The 12,533-nt window shown below is 38.9% G+C and overlaps 1 protein-coding gene across 2 annotated transcripts in view; it reads right to left on the reverse strand.

Moving 5' to 3' along the window:
• The window catches only part of GXYLT2 (glucoside xylosyltransferase 2), a gene marked incomplete at its 5' end in the record, with an annotated part of 191,737 nt that overhangs the window by 83,542 nt on the left and 95,662 nt on the right, over positions 1-12,533 (reverse strand). For both annotated transcript variants that reach the window (XM_081072716.1, XM_081072715.1), the window contains one exon: positions 2,258-2,450. In XM_081072716.1, coding sequence (XP_080928842.1) covers positions 2,258-2,398 — 141 coding nt within the window. The remainder of the gene's footprint in view (positions 1-2,257; positions 2,451-12,533) is intronic.

Raw genomic sequence — 12,533 nt, forward strand, 5'->3', positions numbered from 1 at the left:
ATATAGGAAGAAATTTCATGGACATTACCCGGAGTAAGATTTTCACTGATATATCTCCTCGCGCGAGGGAAGTAAGAGAAAAAATAAACATGTGGGATTACATCAAACTAAAAAGTTTTTTCACAGCAAAGGAAACCATCAATAAAACAAAAAGGGATCCTACTGAATGGGAAAAGATATTTGCCAATGATATCTCTGATAAGGGATTAATATCACAAATCTATAAAAAAGTTACTCAACTCAACTCCAAAAAAACAAACAACTCAATTAAAAAATGGGCAGAGGACTTGAGGAGACATTTTTCTAAAAAGGACATACAGAAGGCAGGAAGACATATGAAGAAATGCTCAACCTCACTAACCATCAGAGAAATGCAAATAAAAACCACAATGAGATACCACCTCACCCCAGTCAAAATGGCTATCATCAATAAATCAACAAACAACAAATGCTGGCAGGGATGTGGAGAAAAGGGAACGCTAGTGCACTGTTGGTGGGATTGCAGATTAGTGCAGCCACTATGGAAAACAGTATGGAGGTATCTCAGGAATCTGAAGATAGAACTACCCTATGATCCAGTAATTCCACTCCTAGGCATCTACCCGGAGAAATCCAAAACTCCAATTCAAAAATCTGTATGCACTCCTGTGTTTATTGCAGCACTTTACACAATAGCCAAGATATGGAAACAACCGAAATGCCCATTGGTAGATGACTGGATTAAGAAGCTGTGGTCCATTTATACAATGGAGTATTACGCAGCCATAAAGAAAAAAGAAATCTTATCATTTGCAACAACATGGATGGATCTAGAGAACATTATGATAAGTGAAATAAGTCAGAAAGAGAAAGACAAGTACCATATGATCTCACTTATATGCGGAATCTAAAGAAAAGAATATGTGTATGAACTAATCAGAAACAGTTTTGGGGACACAAAAAACCGAGAGTTGTTAGATGGGTGGGGGGGAGGGGGTTGGGGATGGGGGGAAGGGTGAAGGGATTGGGGTCGGCTGGTGACCACAGGATGGCCTCAGTGTTTTTTGAGAATTACTTTGGGGAACTTATTCAATAGTGTTTGGGGATTTTGTTGGGTGTCCGATGGACATGTGTCCTGTTTGGGAGACCACCTCAGGGATGCTGTGGATGCCTGGTCATGGCATTGTACACCAGAGGCTGGACATTAATGAATGCCAACTATAATTTTATGTGTATAATGTGATGGCTCGGTGTGAGGTCGGGGTGGTGGTGGATGGGGAGAGGGGGGTTCACGGTGTGAGGGATGTAAAAATAAAATAAGATAAAATAAAATAAAACTATAAAAAAAAAAAAAAACGGATCCTTGTTCTGCCTATATTCAAGCACTTACTGCCAGAGAAGACTTTAAGGAAAACAATGCTTGGTCTACAAAGAAACACATGTACCTAGCCTGGGGAAAACAGACATTTCCAAAGCTCTCCTCGTGTACTGGTGAAAAAATCATTATGTTTTTCCTCGATATAGGAACAGTCAGATAAATGATGATCCAGCCACATAATAAAATACTACGTAGTAACCAAAAACAATGAGAAAGAATGTATGACTCCTGGCTTGGAATGATGATGAAGATGTGGTTTTAAGTGACGAAAAGCAAGTTCCAGAATAACATGTAGAGAATGATACTGAATTTGTAAACAAATCTATTCTAAGCTCAGTACACACATATTCATGTATGTGCTTGTATGGATAGAAAAATACATGCATAGACACATATGTACACTCTCATTCAGATACACACACACACGCCCACACCTGTATGTGAAAAATACATATAGAAGAATCACTCAAAATTGTTAATTCTGATAGTTTTCTGGGTAGCATTGAAGGATAGCAAGGACTGCCATCTTTTAGTTTCTAACATCTATATTGTTTGAGCTTATTTTAATGGACGTATATTACTTTTCGTTCATAAAACATATATAAATCAATAAAAATAAGCTACCTGTCTCCCAAGTGAAGGCAATGTTGATAGCATGAGGAGGGATTAAGGCCTGGGTAAGGTGCTTTAAGTGCATCATCTCATTTAATGCTCACACTGTCTCTATAGGGTATGTGTGATCATCTCTATATACAGATGAGGACAGTAAGGCTCAGAGCCGAGGGCCCACAGTCACATAGCTGAGTGTGCAACAAGTACATTAGTGAGCAGGTGTGCATTCCCAGGTGTGCAGCCTGGCTGTGCTCAGTAAACATTGTGCTATGATTTCCACAAATTCACCTGCTTCTCAAAGTCGGGCTTCAGAGATTCTTCTGTGAAAATATGGAACTGCATCTTCCTGTGGCTAAAGAGCACAGCTGACTTAAGCATGACCAGCGTCTCCTCCAGCCTATCGCCGCAGGCGGCCACGGCCAGGTGCATCCCGGGCCGGCGTGGCGGCACAGCACCGACATGCCTGGGTTCTCCAGGCCTCCTGGGAGAAAGGAAAAAGAAGAAAACGTTAAAGCTGTTACTAAACTCATTAAAAACAACAACAATAGAAAACAGCTGGTGAATGGTTGGAACATTTCAAAACATGAACAGGCACAATCTGTTATATTTTATAAAGTGATAGCATTTTGACAATTCTTCCTGCTTAGAGAAACACACTATTGATGCTGATACTTATCCTGGCAGCAGCAGGGTACGTCACTGTGGGGACTGCTGTAGGTGTCTGAGACATTTTCTGCCAGCACTCAGCTGTCTGGTGCCGGCTGGCTGTCTGCTGGCCATATTTGGAAATAGCTTTGCTAAACTTCAACAGCTGACACTAGGGCTATGGCACTCCCACCCGCAAGGGCCATGGAAAATAGATTTGAATGCAACTTGAACAAGAGGAGGGTGGGTCATGCTTTCCCATGTGAAAAGAGCAATATGATATCCCCATCATCTGGATGGTTTTAGGTTGCGCTGGAATGCATGACAATTGAGCCAAAGGAAAATCATACAAGTCCAGGAGGTGAGCAAAGAAATGAACACATGTGCCTCCATTACATTTTGGGAGAGACTTGAAGAAACAGGTGTTGATCTTAACTGTCTCACTCAAGATTGCTGAGGTGGAAGGTGTGAAATTTAGCTTCTGGTATGAAACTGATATGAATGAGAAACAGGCAGGCAGTGAGGCAGGTTAAGTTGAAAATTACCAAGGTATCAAATACCAAGTCAACAGCTGGGAGGGGAGCACCACTGAAGAGTCCACAATCATCCTCCAGCAATTTCCTTGTAATAAAAGATTTGTTCCAGACAAGAGGAGGCAGCCAAGCCTCAAACACACCACTGAGAAACATTTGCTGGCACGTTGGAAGAAGTTGGCCTGGAAAAAGTGCCCTGAGACAAATGAAACTAACTTACTTGTACAAAAGATTCCGAGACCAGGGGGGCTTGGACGTCAAATGCTACCTTCCTTCCGAAAACTTTGAATACAATCAGTGTGCTACGCCATTATTCACTGCTCTGCTGAATCATGGCAGTCTTGCTCCAGATTTCTTTCCCCAAGAAAAAGTTGAAGATGTGGATGGAGCACTTTGGGTAGCTTTCCAATTTGATTACTTAGGAGCATGCTTAGCAGAAGCACCGCCTGCTGGCTCAGCTAAGCCCAGATGCAGAGTTACTAAGAGTCCACTTATTTCAGGGATCACAAGAAAAGACAGTAGAGATGTCCTAAGTATCTCCCTGAATTGTCCAATTCTCTTCATCCTTCTTTTGCTACCTAATGAGGCCACCATCTATCTTCACTTGGATAAATGTGACAGCCTCCCTTTAGGTGAAAAAGGTGAGTATAGTACAATAAGATCTTTTGAGAAAAAAAAGAGACTGCATTCACATAATTTTTATTACAGTATATTTTTATAATTGTTAACTTCTAACTGCTGAATTTATAAATTAAACTTTATCATAGGTATGTATGTATAGGAAAAAACATAGCATATACCTCCTTATTCATGAGGGATATGTTCTAAGACCCCCAATGGATGCCTGAAACTGTGAATAGTACCGAACCCCATAATATGCTGTTTTTTCCCTATACATACATGCCTTTTCACTTAAAGGAAGCACTTTACGGCTCCTCTGTGACATATCCAAATTGTCAGCATCACTACTCTTGCATTTTGGGGCCACTATTAAGTAAAATAAGGGTGACTTGAAGATAAGCAATTTGATACCCCTACAGTCAATCTGATGACCGAGATGGCTACTAAGTGACTAATGGATGTATAATGTATACTCTGTGCATATGCTGGGCAAAAGGATGATTCCCATGCTGTGTGGAACACAATGGGCTGGCAGGAGAATTCATAACGCTACTGAGAATGGGGTGCAATTTAAAACTTATGAATTGTTTATTTCTGGAATTTTCCATTTAATATTTTCAGACCACGTTTGACCACAGGTAAATAATAAGGACGGACTACTGTAGTGAACAAAATAGTTCCCATGCCTGCCCTGGCAGAAGTTACATTCTACAGGTGATAGAGGAAAGACAAAGACAGAAATAACAGTTAAAGCAAATAGTAACTAAGTAACTTACATAAAAGTCATCCAGTGATAAACACTATGAAGGAAATACATAGTTGAGAAGGAAGAGATAGAGGAGTGGCTGCTGGACTGGCTCATAGTATATATTGCAAAGTCAAGAAATGCCTCATAGAGAAAGTGAGATCTAAAGACAACTTGAAGAAGGTGGGGGAATGAGCCATGTGCATTTCTGGGTGAGGAGCATTCCAGGCAGAGGGAACAGTAAGTAAGAGCAGAGGCACCGGATCAGAAGCAGGCTGGTGAATTCGAGGATACCTGCCTTCAGGACTCAAACATCTATTCTCCTACTCAGCTTCATGGGTGGGTTTTTTATACCCACTATTAAAGCCAACTCCCAATTATCTTACATAAAGGGATGGGTAGGAGGTGTCACAGATAACGCTTAAATCACAGTCAAAAGACTAGCCAAAATAGGCTACAAAAGAGATTTAATGCAAACTCATTTACTTAAAAATATGCTGAATATTTAGGAACATAGGTACCATCCAAAGGTACTAAAACAATAAATGCAACTGCTTAGAAATCTTACATATGAACCATTAACAAACCCAAAAACAGAACAACTTTGCCTGGTTTAGCTTTACATACTGGGTTTCTACATGAATAAAAAATTGAACTTTAGCAATCAGGGAAGTACAATAAAGAGATGTCATTTTATTTTCACATTGGCAAAAATTAAAGAATAAAATAACATTTGGACCATATGAGTTTTGAAATGGAGGTTGAGGTGGGGAACAGTTCAGACACTGTGAGGGACAGTGTTTCAGTGGCCCAAACACTTTGGAGAGCCATTTGGCAACATCTAGCAGGAGTGAAGATGTACATATACCCTCCTACTTAGCCCTCCCTTTCTACACCCACATGAATAACCTGAAGAAACTCTTGTACCTTTGCACAAGACTCCTGGAAGAACGTTCACATCAACCCTGTTTATCATAGTGAAATACTAGACATAACTTTGCTGTCCACCCAAAGGAGAATCACGAATCTATTTGATTTGTTTAAGTGAAATACTAAGTATCAGTGAAAAGGAACAAACCAGGATATCACATATTAATATAAGGCCAAAGATGAAAAAAGAATTTGTAGAAGGATAACAGTGGGATGGCACCATTTGGATGAAACTTAAAAACAAGCAAAATAGCACTGCATGTTGTTCACAGCCATATGAAGGAAAAGTAGACCTGCATAAGGATTATAAACATCAAATGCATGAAAGTGGTTATCTTTGTGGACTTAAGTTTTTATTTCCTAACATAAGTGTAGGATACACAGAAATTCATTATGTTATTATCTTTATCTTTTTGTGTGTCCGAACAATTTGACATACACTTTTTTTTTCTAATTTAAAAAAAAAAAAGCTTGTACTCCCCTGCTGCACAACAGGCCACTTTTCTTTGCAGGCCTCATGACTTGAGAATGCATGGTACAAACAGCAGGGGTTAGGGGCTGCAATATATATATTTTTCTTCTTTTGCATTATTTGCTTAGTCTACATTCCAGAAATGAAATTAATGGGTTAATAGCTATTATCCTATCAAGAATGTAGTCATTTTGACAGGTTCTCAAATTTACCCAGGTTCTCAAAAAACACCTGACCATGAAAGAAAAATAATAAACACAATAAACACTACCACAGTAGCCTCTGACTTACCTGTATGACATAGACACGCAGCTGACATCTGAAACAAGATGAAACGGGCTTGCACATGGCACACATGCCATATGCAAACTACATTTAGAAACTACGTCAAATAACATAGAGTCTAATAGTAAAAAGTGCTTTTTCAATAATATCAATAAAAAAGTCTCAGCTCGGTGTTAATATGTCTTCAGCACATTTCTAATGTTACCTAGTCCTCTCTTTCAACTAAAAAGACAGCAGACTTAAGATACAGAACCTTCAGTAGACAAGAGTAGCATGTAATGAACAACACTGTTTAGTTTTCTCAGTGTCTGATTTGACAATTACCTTCTATTTGTGTTATTGCCGACGATTTATGGTGGTGATATAAAATTTCTCCACTTATATTGCTGGTGGGATTATAAAATGATGAAGCCACTTTGGAAAACAGTTTAGCAGTTCCTCAAAAGGTTAAATATAAAACTGCCATGTGACCCAACAATTCCACTCCTAAGTATATACCAGAAAAATGAAAACATATGTCCACACAAAAACTTGTACACAAATGTTCATAGCAGCCTTATTCACAATAACCAAAAAGTCCAACCCAAATACCATCAGCTGATGAATGGATAAATAAAATGTGGTATATCCATACAATAGAATATTATTGGCAATAAAAAAGGAATAAAGTACTGACACATGATACAAAATGGATGAACCTTTAGAACAGTGAACTGTGAACCTTGTGAAAATGCAAAAGACCACATATTTTATGATTCTATGTATATGAACAGTCCAGAATAGGAAAATCCATAGTGACATAAAGCAGATTAGTGGTTACCAGGGGCTAAGGAAATTGGCAAATGGGGAGTGACCGCTTAATGGGTAGAAGGTTTATTTTGTGGGGTGATAAAAATATTCTGAAATTAGTTACTGGTGATGGAAGCACAACAGTGTGAATAAATTAAAAATCACTGCATTGCACACATTTAAAGGGTATTTGAATTATATGGGAATAAGGCTGTCAATCGATAGATGATAGATGGATAGATTGATAGATAGATAGATAGATAGATAAATTAAGTTTATAACATGGATAGATTAAAAAAACTTTTTTGAAACTCCCAACAAATGAAAGTTCTGGACCAAATGGCTTCACAGGGAATATTACCAAACACACAAAGAATTAACATGTATTCTTCTCAAACTATTCCAAAAAAGTCAAGTGGAGAAAAAGCTGCCAAGCTCATTCTATAAGACCACCATTATCCTGATTCCAAAACAAAAGACCCTACAAAGAAAGAAAATTATAGGCCAATATTCCTGATGAACATACATGCAAAAATCCTCAAGAAAATATTAACAAACAGAATTCAGCAATACATTAAAAAGATCATACACTATTATCAAATGGGATTTTTTGCTGGGAAGCAAGGTTGGTACAATATCCACAAATCAATTAATGTGATACAGCAAGTAAACAAATGAAAGATTAAAATCATATGATCATATCAATAGATGTAGAAAAATCCAGCATCTGTTTATGATAAAAACTCTCAGCATAGTGGGAATACAGGAAACATATCTCAGCATAATAAAGACCATATGTGACAAACCCACAGCTAACATCATATGCAACGCAGAAAAGCTAGAAGCATTTTCTTTAAGATCAAGAACAAGACAAGGATGTCCACTACCACCACGTTTATTCAACAGAGCATTGGAGTCCTAGACACAGCAATCAGAGAAGTACAACAAAAGGCATCCAAATTGGAAAGAAAGAAGCAAAATTGTCAGTATTTGCAGACGACATGATATTACATTGAGAAACTCAAAAGATTACACGCGCGCACACACACACACACACACACACACACACAACTATTAGAAGTGATAAATGAATACAGTAAAGTAGCAGAATACAAAATTAATATTCAAAACAGGGATTATTCATTATGAGTCTGTACCAATGCACCTACTCACCTGATCTGGCCCCCAATGACTTCTTTCTTTACCCCAAGATAAAGGAAATATTGAAAGGAAGACATTTTGATGACATTCAGGACATCAAAGGTAATATGACGACAGCTCTGATGGCCATTCCAGAAAAAGAGTTCCAAAATTGCTGTGAAGGGTGGACTAGGCACTGGCATCGGTGCATAGCTTCCCAAGGGGAATACCTTGAAGGTGACCATAGTGATATGAAGTATGCAGCACTTTTTCTAGGACGAGTTCACAATCATAATTGTCAGACCTCATACATGCAAAAAAATGAAACTGGACCACGTTTTTACTCTATATACAATAAAAATGCAAGTGATTTCTGAATATTAAGTTTGTATCCTGCTACTTTTTAAAAATTCATTGATCAGTTCTAAAAGCTTTGCCGAGAGTTTTTATCATAAACGGATGCTGTATTTTGTCAAATTATTTTTTTCTGCATCTGTTGATAAAATAATGATTTTTATCCTTCATTTTGTTTATGTGGTGTATCATGTTAATTGATTTGTGGACATTGAACCAAACTTGCATCCAATAAATAAATCCCACTTGATCATGGCATATGATCTTTTTAATGCATTGCCGAATTCTGTTTATTAATATTTTGTTGAGGATTTTTCAATGTATTTTCATCAGGGATATCAGCCTATAATTTTCTTTCTTTGTAGTGCCTTTGTCTAGTTTTGGAATCAGGGTAATGCTCATAAAAGGAGTTAGGGGCCTTCCCTCCTCTTTAATATTTTAGAATAGTTTGAGAAGGGTAGGTGTTAATTCTTCTTTGAATGTATGATAGAATTCACCTGTGAAGTCATCTAGTCCAGAATTTTTATTTGTTGAGAGTTTTTTTTTATTACTGATTCCAATTTGTTAGTAGTAATTGGTCTGTTCAGATTTTTTGTTTCTTCTTGATTCAGTGTTGGAAGGTTGTATGTTTCTAGAAACCTATCCATTTCTTCCAGATTATCCAATTTGTTGGCATATAATTGTTCATGGTATTTTCTTATAACCCTTTGTTTTTCTGTGGTGTTAGTTGTCACTTCTCCATTGTCATTTCTGATTTTATTTATTGGGCTTCTCTCTCTTTTATTCTTGATGAGTCTGGTTAAATGTTTATCAATTTTGTTAGGCTTTTCAAAGAACCAAGTCTTGTTTTCATTGACTTTTTACATTTTTTTTACTCTATTTTGTTTATTTCCAGTCTGATCTTTTTTATTTCCTTCCTTCTACTCACTTGAGGCTTTGCTTGTTGTTCTTTTTCCAGTTTCTTTAGGTGTAAGTTTAGATTATTTAAGATTTTTCTTGTTTCCTGAGGTAGGCCTCTATTGCTATGAATTTCCCTTTTAGAACTACTTTCACTGTGTCCCATAGATTTTGGGTCATTGTGTTTTCATGTTAATTTGTCTCAAGGTATCTTTTGACTTTTTTCCTTGATCTCATTGTTAACCCATTCATTGTTTAGTTGCATGTTTTTTAGCATCCATGTGTTTGTGTGTTTTCCAGTTTTTTCTTCTAATTGATTTTCAGTTTCATACCACTGTAGTCGGAGAAGAAACTTGATATGATTTCAATCTTCTTAAATTTATTGAGACTTGTTTTGTGGCCTTACATGTGGTTTATCCTGGAAAATGTTCCATGAGTACTTGAAAAGAATGTATATTCTGCTGCATTTGGGTGAAATGCTCTAAAAATATCAAAATATCTGTTCTAAAACCATTTGGTCTAATGTATCACTTAAGGCCACCATTTCCTTGTTGATTTTCTGTCTGGATGATCTATCCATTCATGCCACTGTGTTAAGTCCCCTACTGTGACTGTATTACTGTCAATCTCTCCCTCTATGTCCTGCAATACTTGCTTTATATATTTACTATGTTGAGTACCTAAATGTCTTCAAGGGTTATATCCTCTTGTTGGATTGATCCCTTTAACATTTCTTGTAATACTGGTTTGGTGGCAATGAACTCCTTTAACTTTTTCTTGTCTGGGAAGCTTTTTATCTCTCCTTTAATTATAAAGTATAGTCTTGCTGGGCAGAGTAGTTTGGTTGTGGGTCCTTGCATTTCATCACTTTGAATATTTCATGCCAATACCTTCTGGCCTGAAAAGTTTCTAATGTGAAATCAGCTGACTGTCTTATGGCAGTTCCTTAGTAGATAACTAACTGCTTTTCTCTTGCTACTTTTAAGATTCTCTCTGTCTTTAAACTTTGTCATTTTAATTATGATGTGTCTTGGTGTAGGCTTCTTTGGGTTCATCTTGTTTGGGACTCTCTTCACTTTTTGGACTTGTATGTCTATCTCCTTTACCAGGTCAGGAAAGTTTTCTGTTATTTCTTTAAATAGGTTCTCAATCCCTTGTTCTCTCTCTTCTCCTTGTGGTACCCCTATGATACAAGTGTTGTTTTCCTTGATGCTGTCCCAGAGGTCCCTTAAACTATGCTAATTTTCTTTTTCTTTCTTTCTCTATCTTTTCTTTCTTCCTTTTTTTTTTTTTTTTTTTACTGTTCTGATTCGGTGTTATCTGCTACCTTGTCTTCCAAGTTGCTGATTCAATCCTCTGCTTCATCTAATTTGCTGTTAATTCCTTCAAGTGTATTTTTCATTTCAGTTATTGTATTTTTCATTTTGGACTGATTCTTGATGGTTTTGTACATTTTTATGCTTACTATCTCTTTTTTGAAGTTCTCACTAAGTTCCTTGAGCATGCTTATAACCAGTGTTTGGTAGATGGCTTGTAGGCATTTCTATTATTATTATTATTATTATTATTATTATTATTATTATTATTATTATTATTTTGAGGGAAGGAGTTGTCTCCTGTTCTTTCATTTAAGACAGTTTTTTTTTATTTTCTCATTTTGGTTCCCTTTCTGTGTCTCTTTCTATGTGTCTGGTAGATCTGCTATGCTTCCAAGTCTAGGCAGGGTGGCCTTCTGTGGTAGATGTCCTTTGGGGCCCAGTGCTGCAGTCTCCGTTGTCACCTGAACTGGGTGCTCCAGGAATGTCACTTGTGTGGGTTGTGTGTGTCCTCCTGTTGCAGTTGAGCCTCTATTGCTGTTGGCATGTCAGTGGGTGGGACTGACCTTCAGACTGACTGGCTGTGAGGATTGGCCACTACCACAACATACAAAGTGCTGTGAGGGAGCTGACCTTATGGAAAGGACTTGCCCCAGCGGGCTCTGCTACTTGTGGGGCTAATCAAATAGTTCTCTGAAGCTGGCCACTGGATATGTTGGTTCTGGGACCTCTTGGAGGGGTACCAGTACAAGCCAAGGTCAGCTGCCTGTGACCAGCCAAATTAACCTGTGAGTGGTATCTGTCTGTGTTGGAACTAGAGGTACATGGGAGAGGCCACATTCCAAACTGAGGCTGGCTGCCACTAATACCTAGCCTGGGGGAGCTCAACAAAAGACCCAGGGCATCCTAAGGACTGCTGCCACCTGCCCTAAGATTCAGCCACTGAAAGAGTTTCAGGCAGTATGTGAGTTGGGTGAGTTGGGGGTCTTAGGGAGTCACTCAGGGTTGGTCCAGTGTTATTCACCAGGTTAATGCAGATTCAGAATCACACTAATGCTGATTCTGGGTCCACTCAGCAAAAGGCACAGAGAACATTGAGGCCAGCCGCAGCCCACCTGTGGCTCATGGACCTCATAGTTCTCCAGAAAAGACTGAAGTGTGGGCCATGCCAGCTGCCTGCCCCTAGAAAAGCCTCAGGCGGTGCTTGAGTTGGGTGCAGTAGGGTCCAAGGGAGTCACAAGGGTGGAGTGAGCGAAGTTCACCAGGCCAACACAGATTCAGATTTGGCTGTGTGGGGGGAAGGCTTAACATAAGGACAATGGTGGCTGTGGCTTCAGTCCTTGCCCTGAAGCCACACAATTCAGTCTCTCCCTGTATGTCTCTGGGCCCTCCCAAGCCACTGGCCCTCTGCTGGAGACCACAGTGAGTGCCTGCAATCAATCGAATCTGTGCATGATCCCTTTAAGAGGACACCTGGGTTTTTACCAGCCCTCTGTCTCTCCCCACCTATTGGAATCCCTGCTGATTTTCACAGCTGAAGTTACGGGGGCTTCTCTTCCCAGCACTTATGCTCCAGGCTGAGGAACCCTTGCTCCTCAGGCAGGATCTCTGCCATTGAGATTTCCCTCCTAAATATCAACCACCACATGTGTGTATGGGGCCAGCCCATTTTGCATCTCCACCCCTCCTATCAGTCTCCAAGTGGCTTCTTCTTTACATCCTTAGTTACAGGACTTGTGTTCAGCTGGTCTTCAGATGGTTCTCAGGATGATCATTCTACAACTCAGTGGTAATTTTGATGTGGTCACTGGAGCAGGTGAGCACAGCACTTCCCTAC

This window comes from Rhinolophus hipposideros (assembly GCF_964194185.1).
Source record: "Rhinolophus hipposideros genome assembly, chromosome: 14".
NCBI classification, from domain to species: domain Eukaryota; kingdom Metazoa; phylum Chordata; class Mammalia; order Chiroptera; family Rhinolophidae; genus Rhinolophus; species Rhinolophus hipposideros.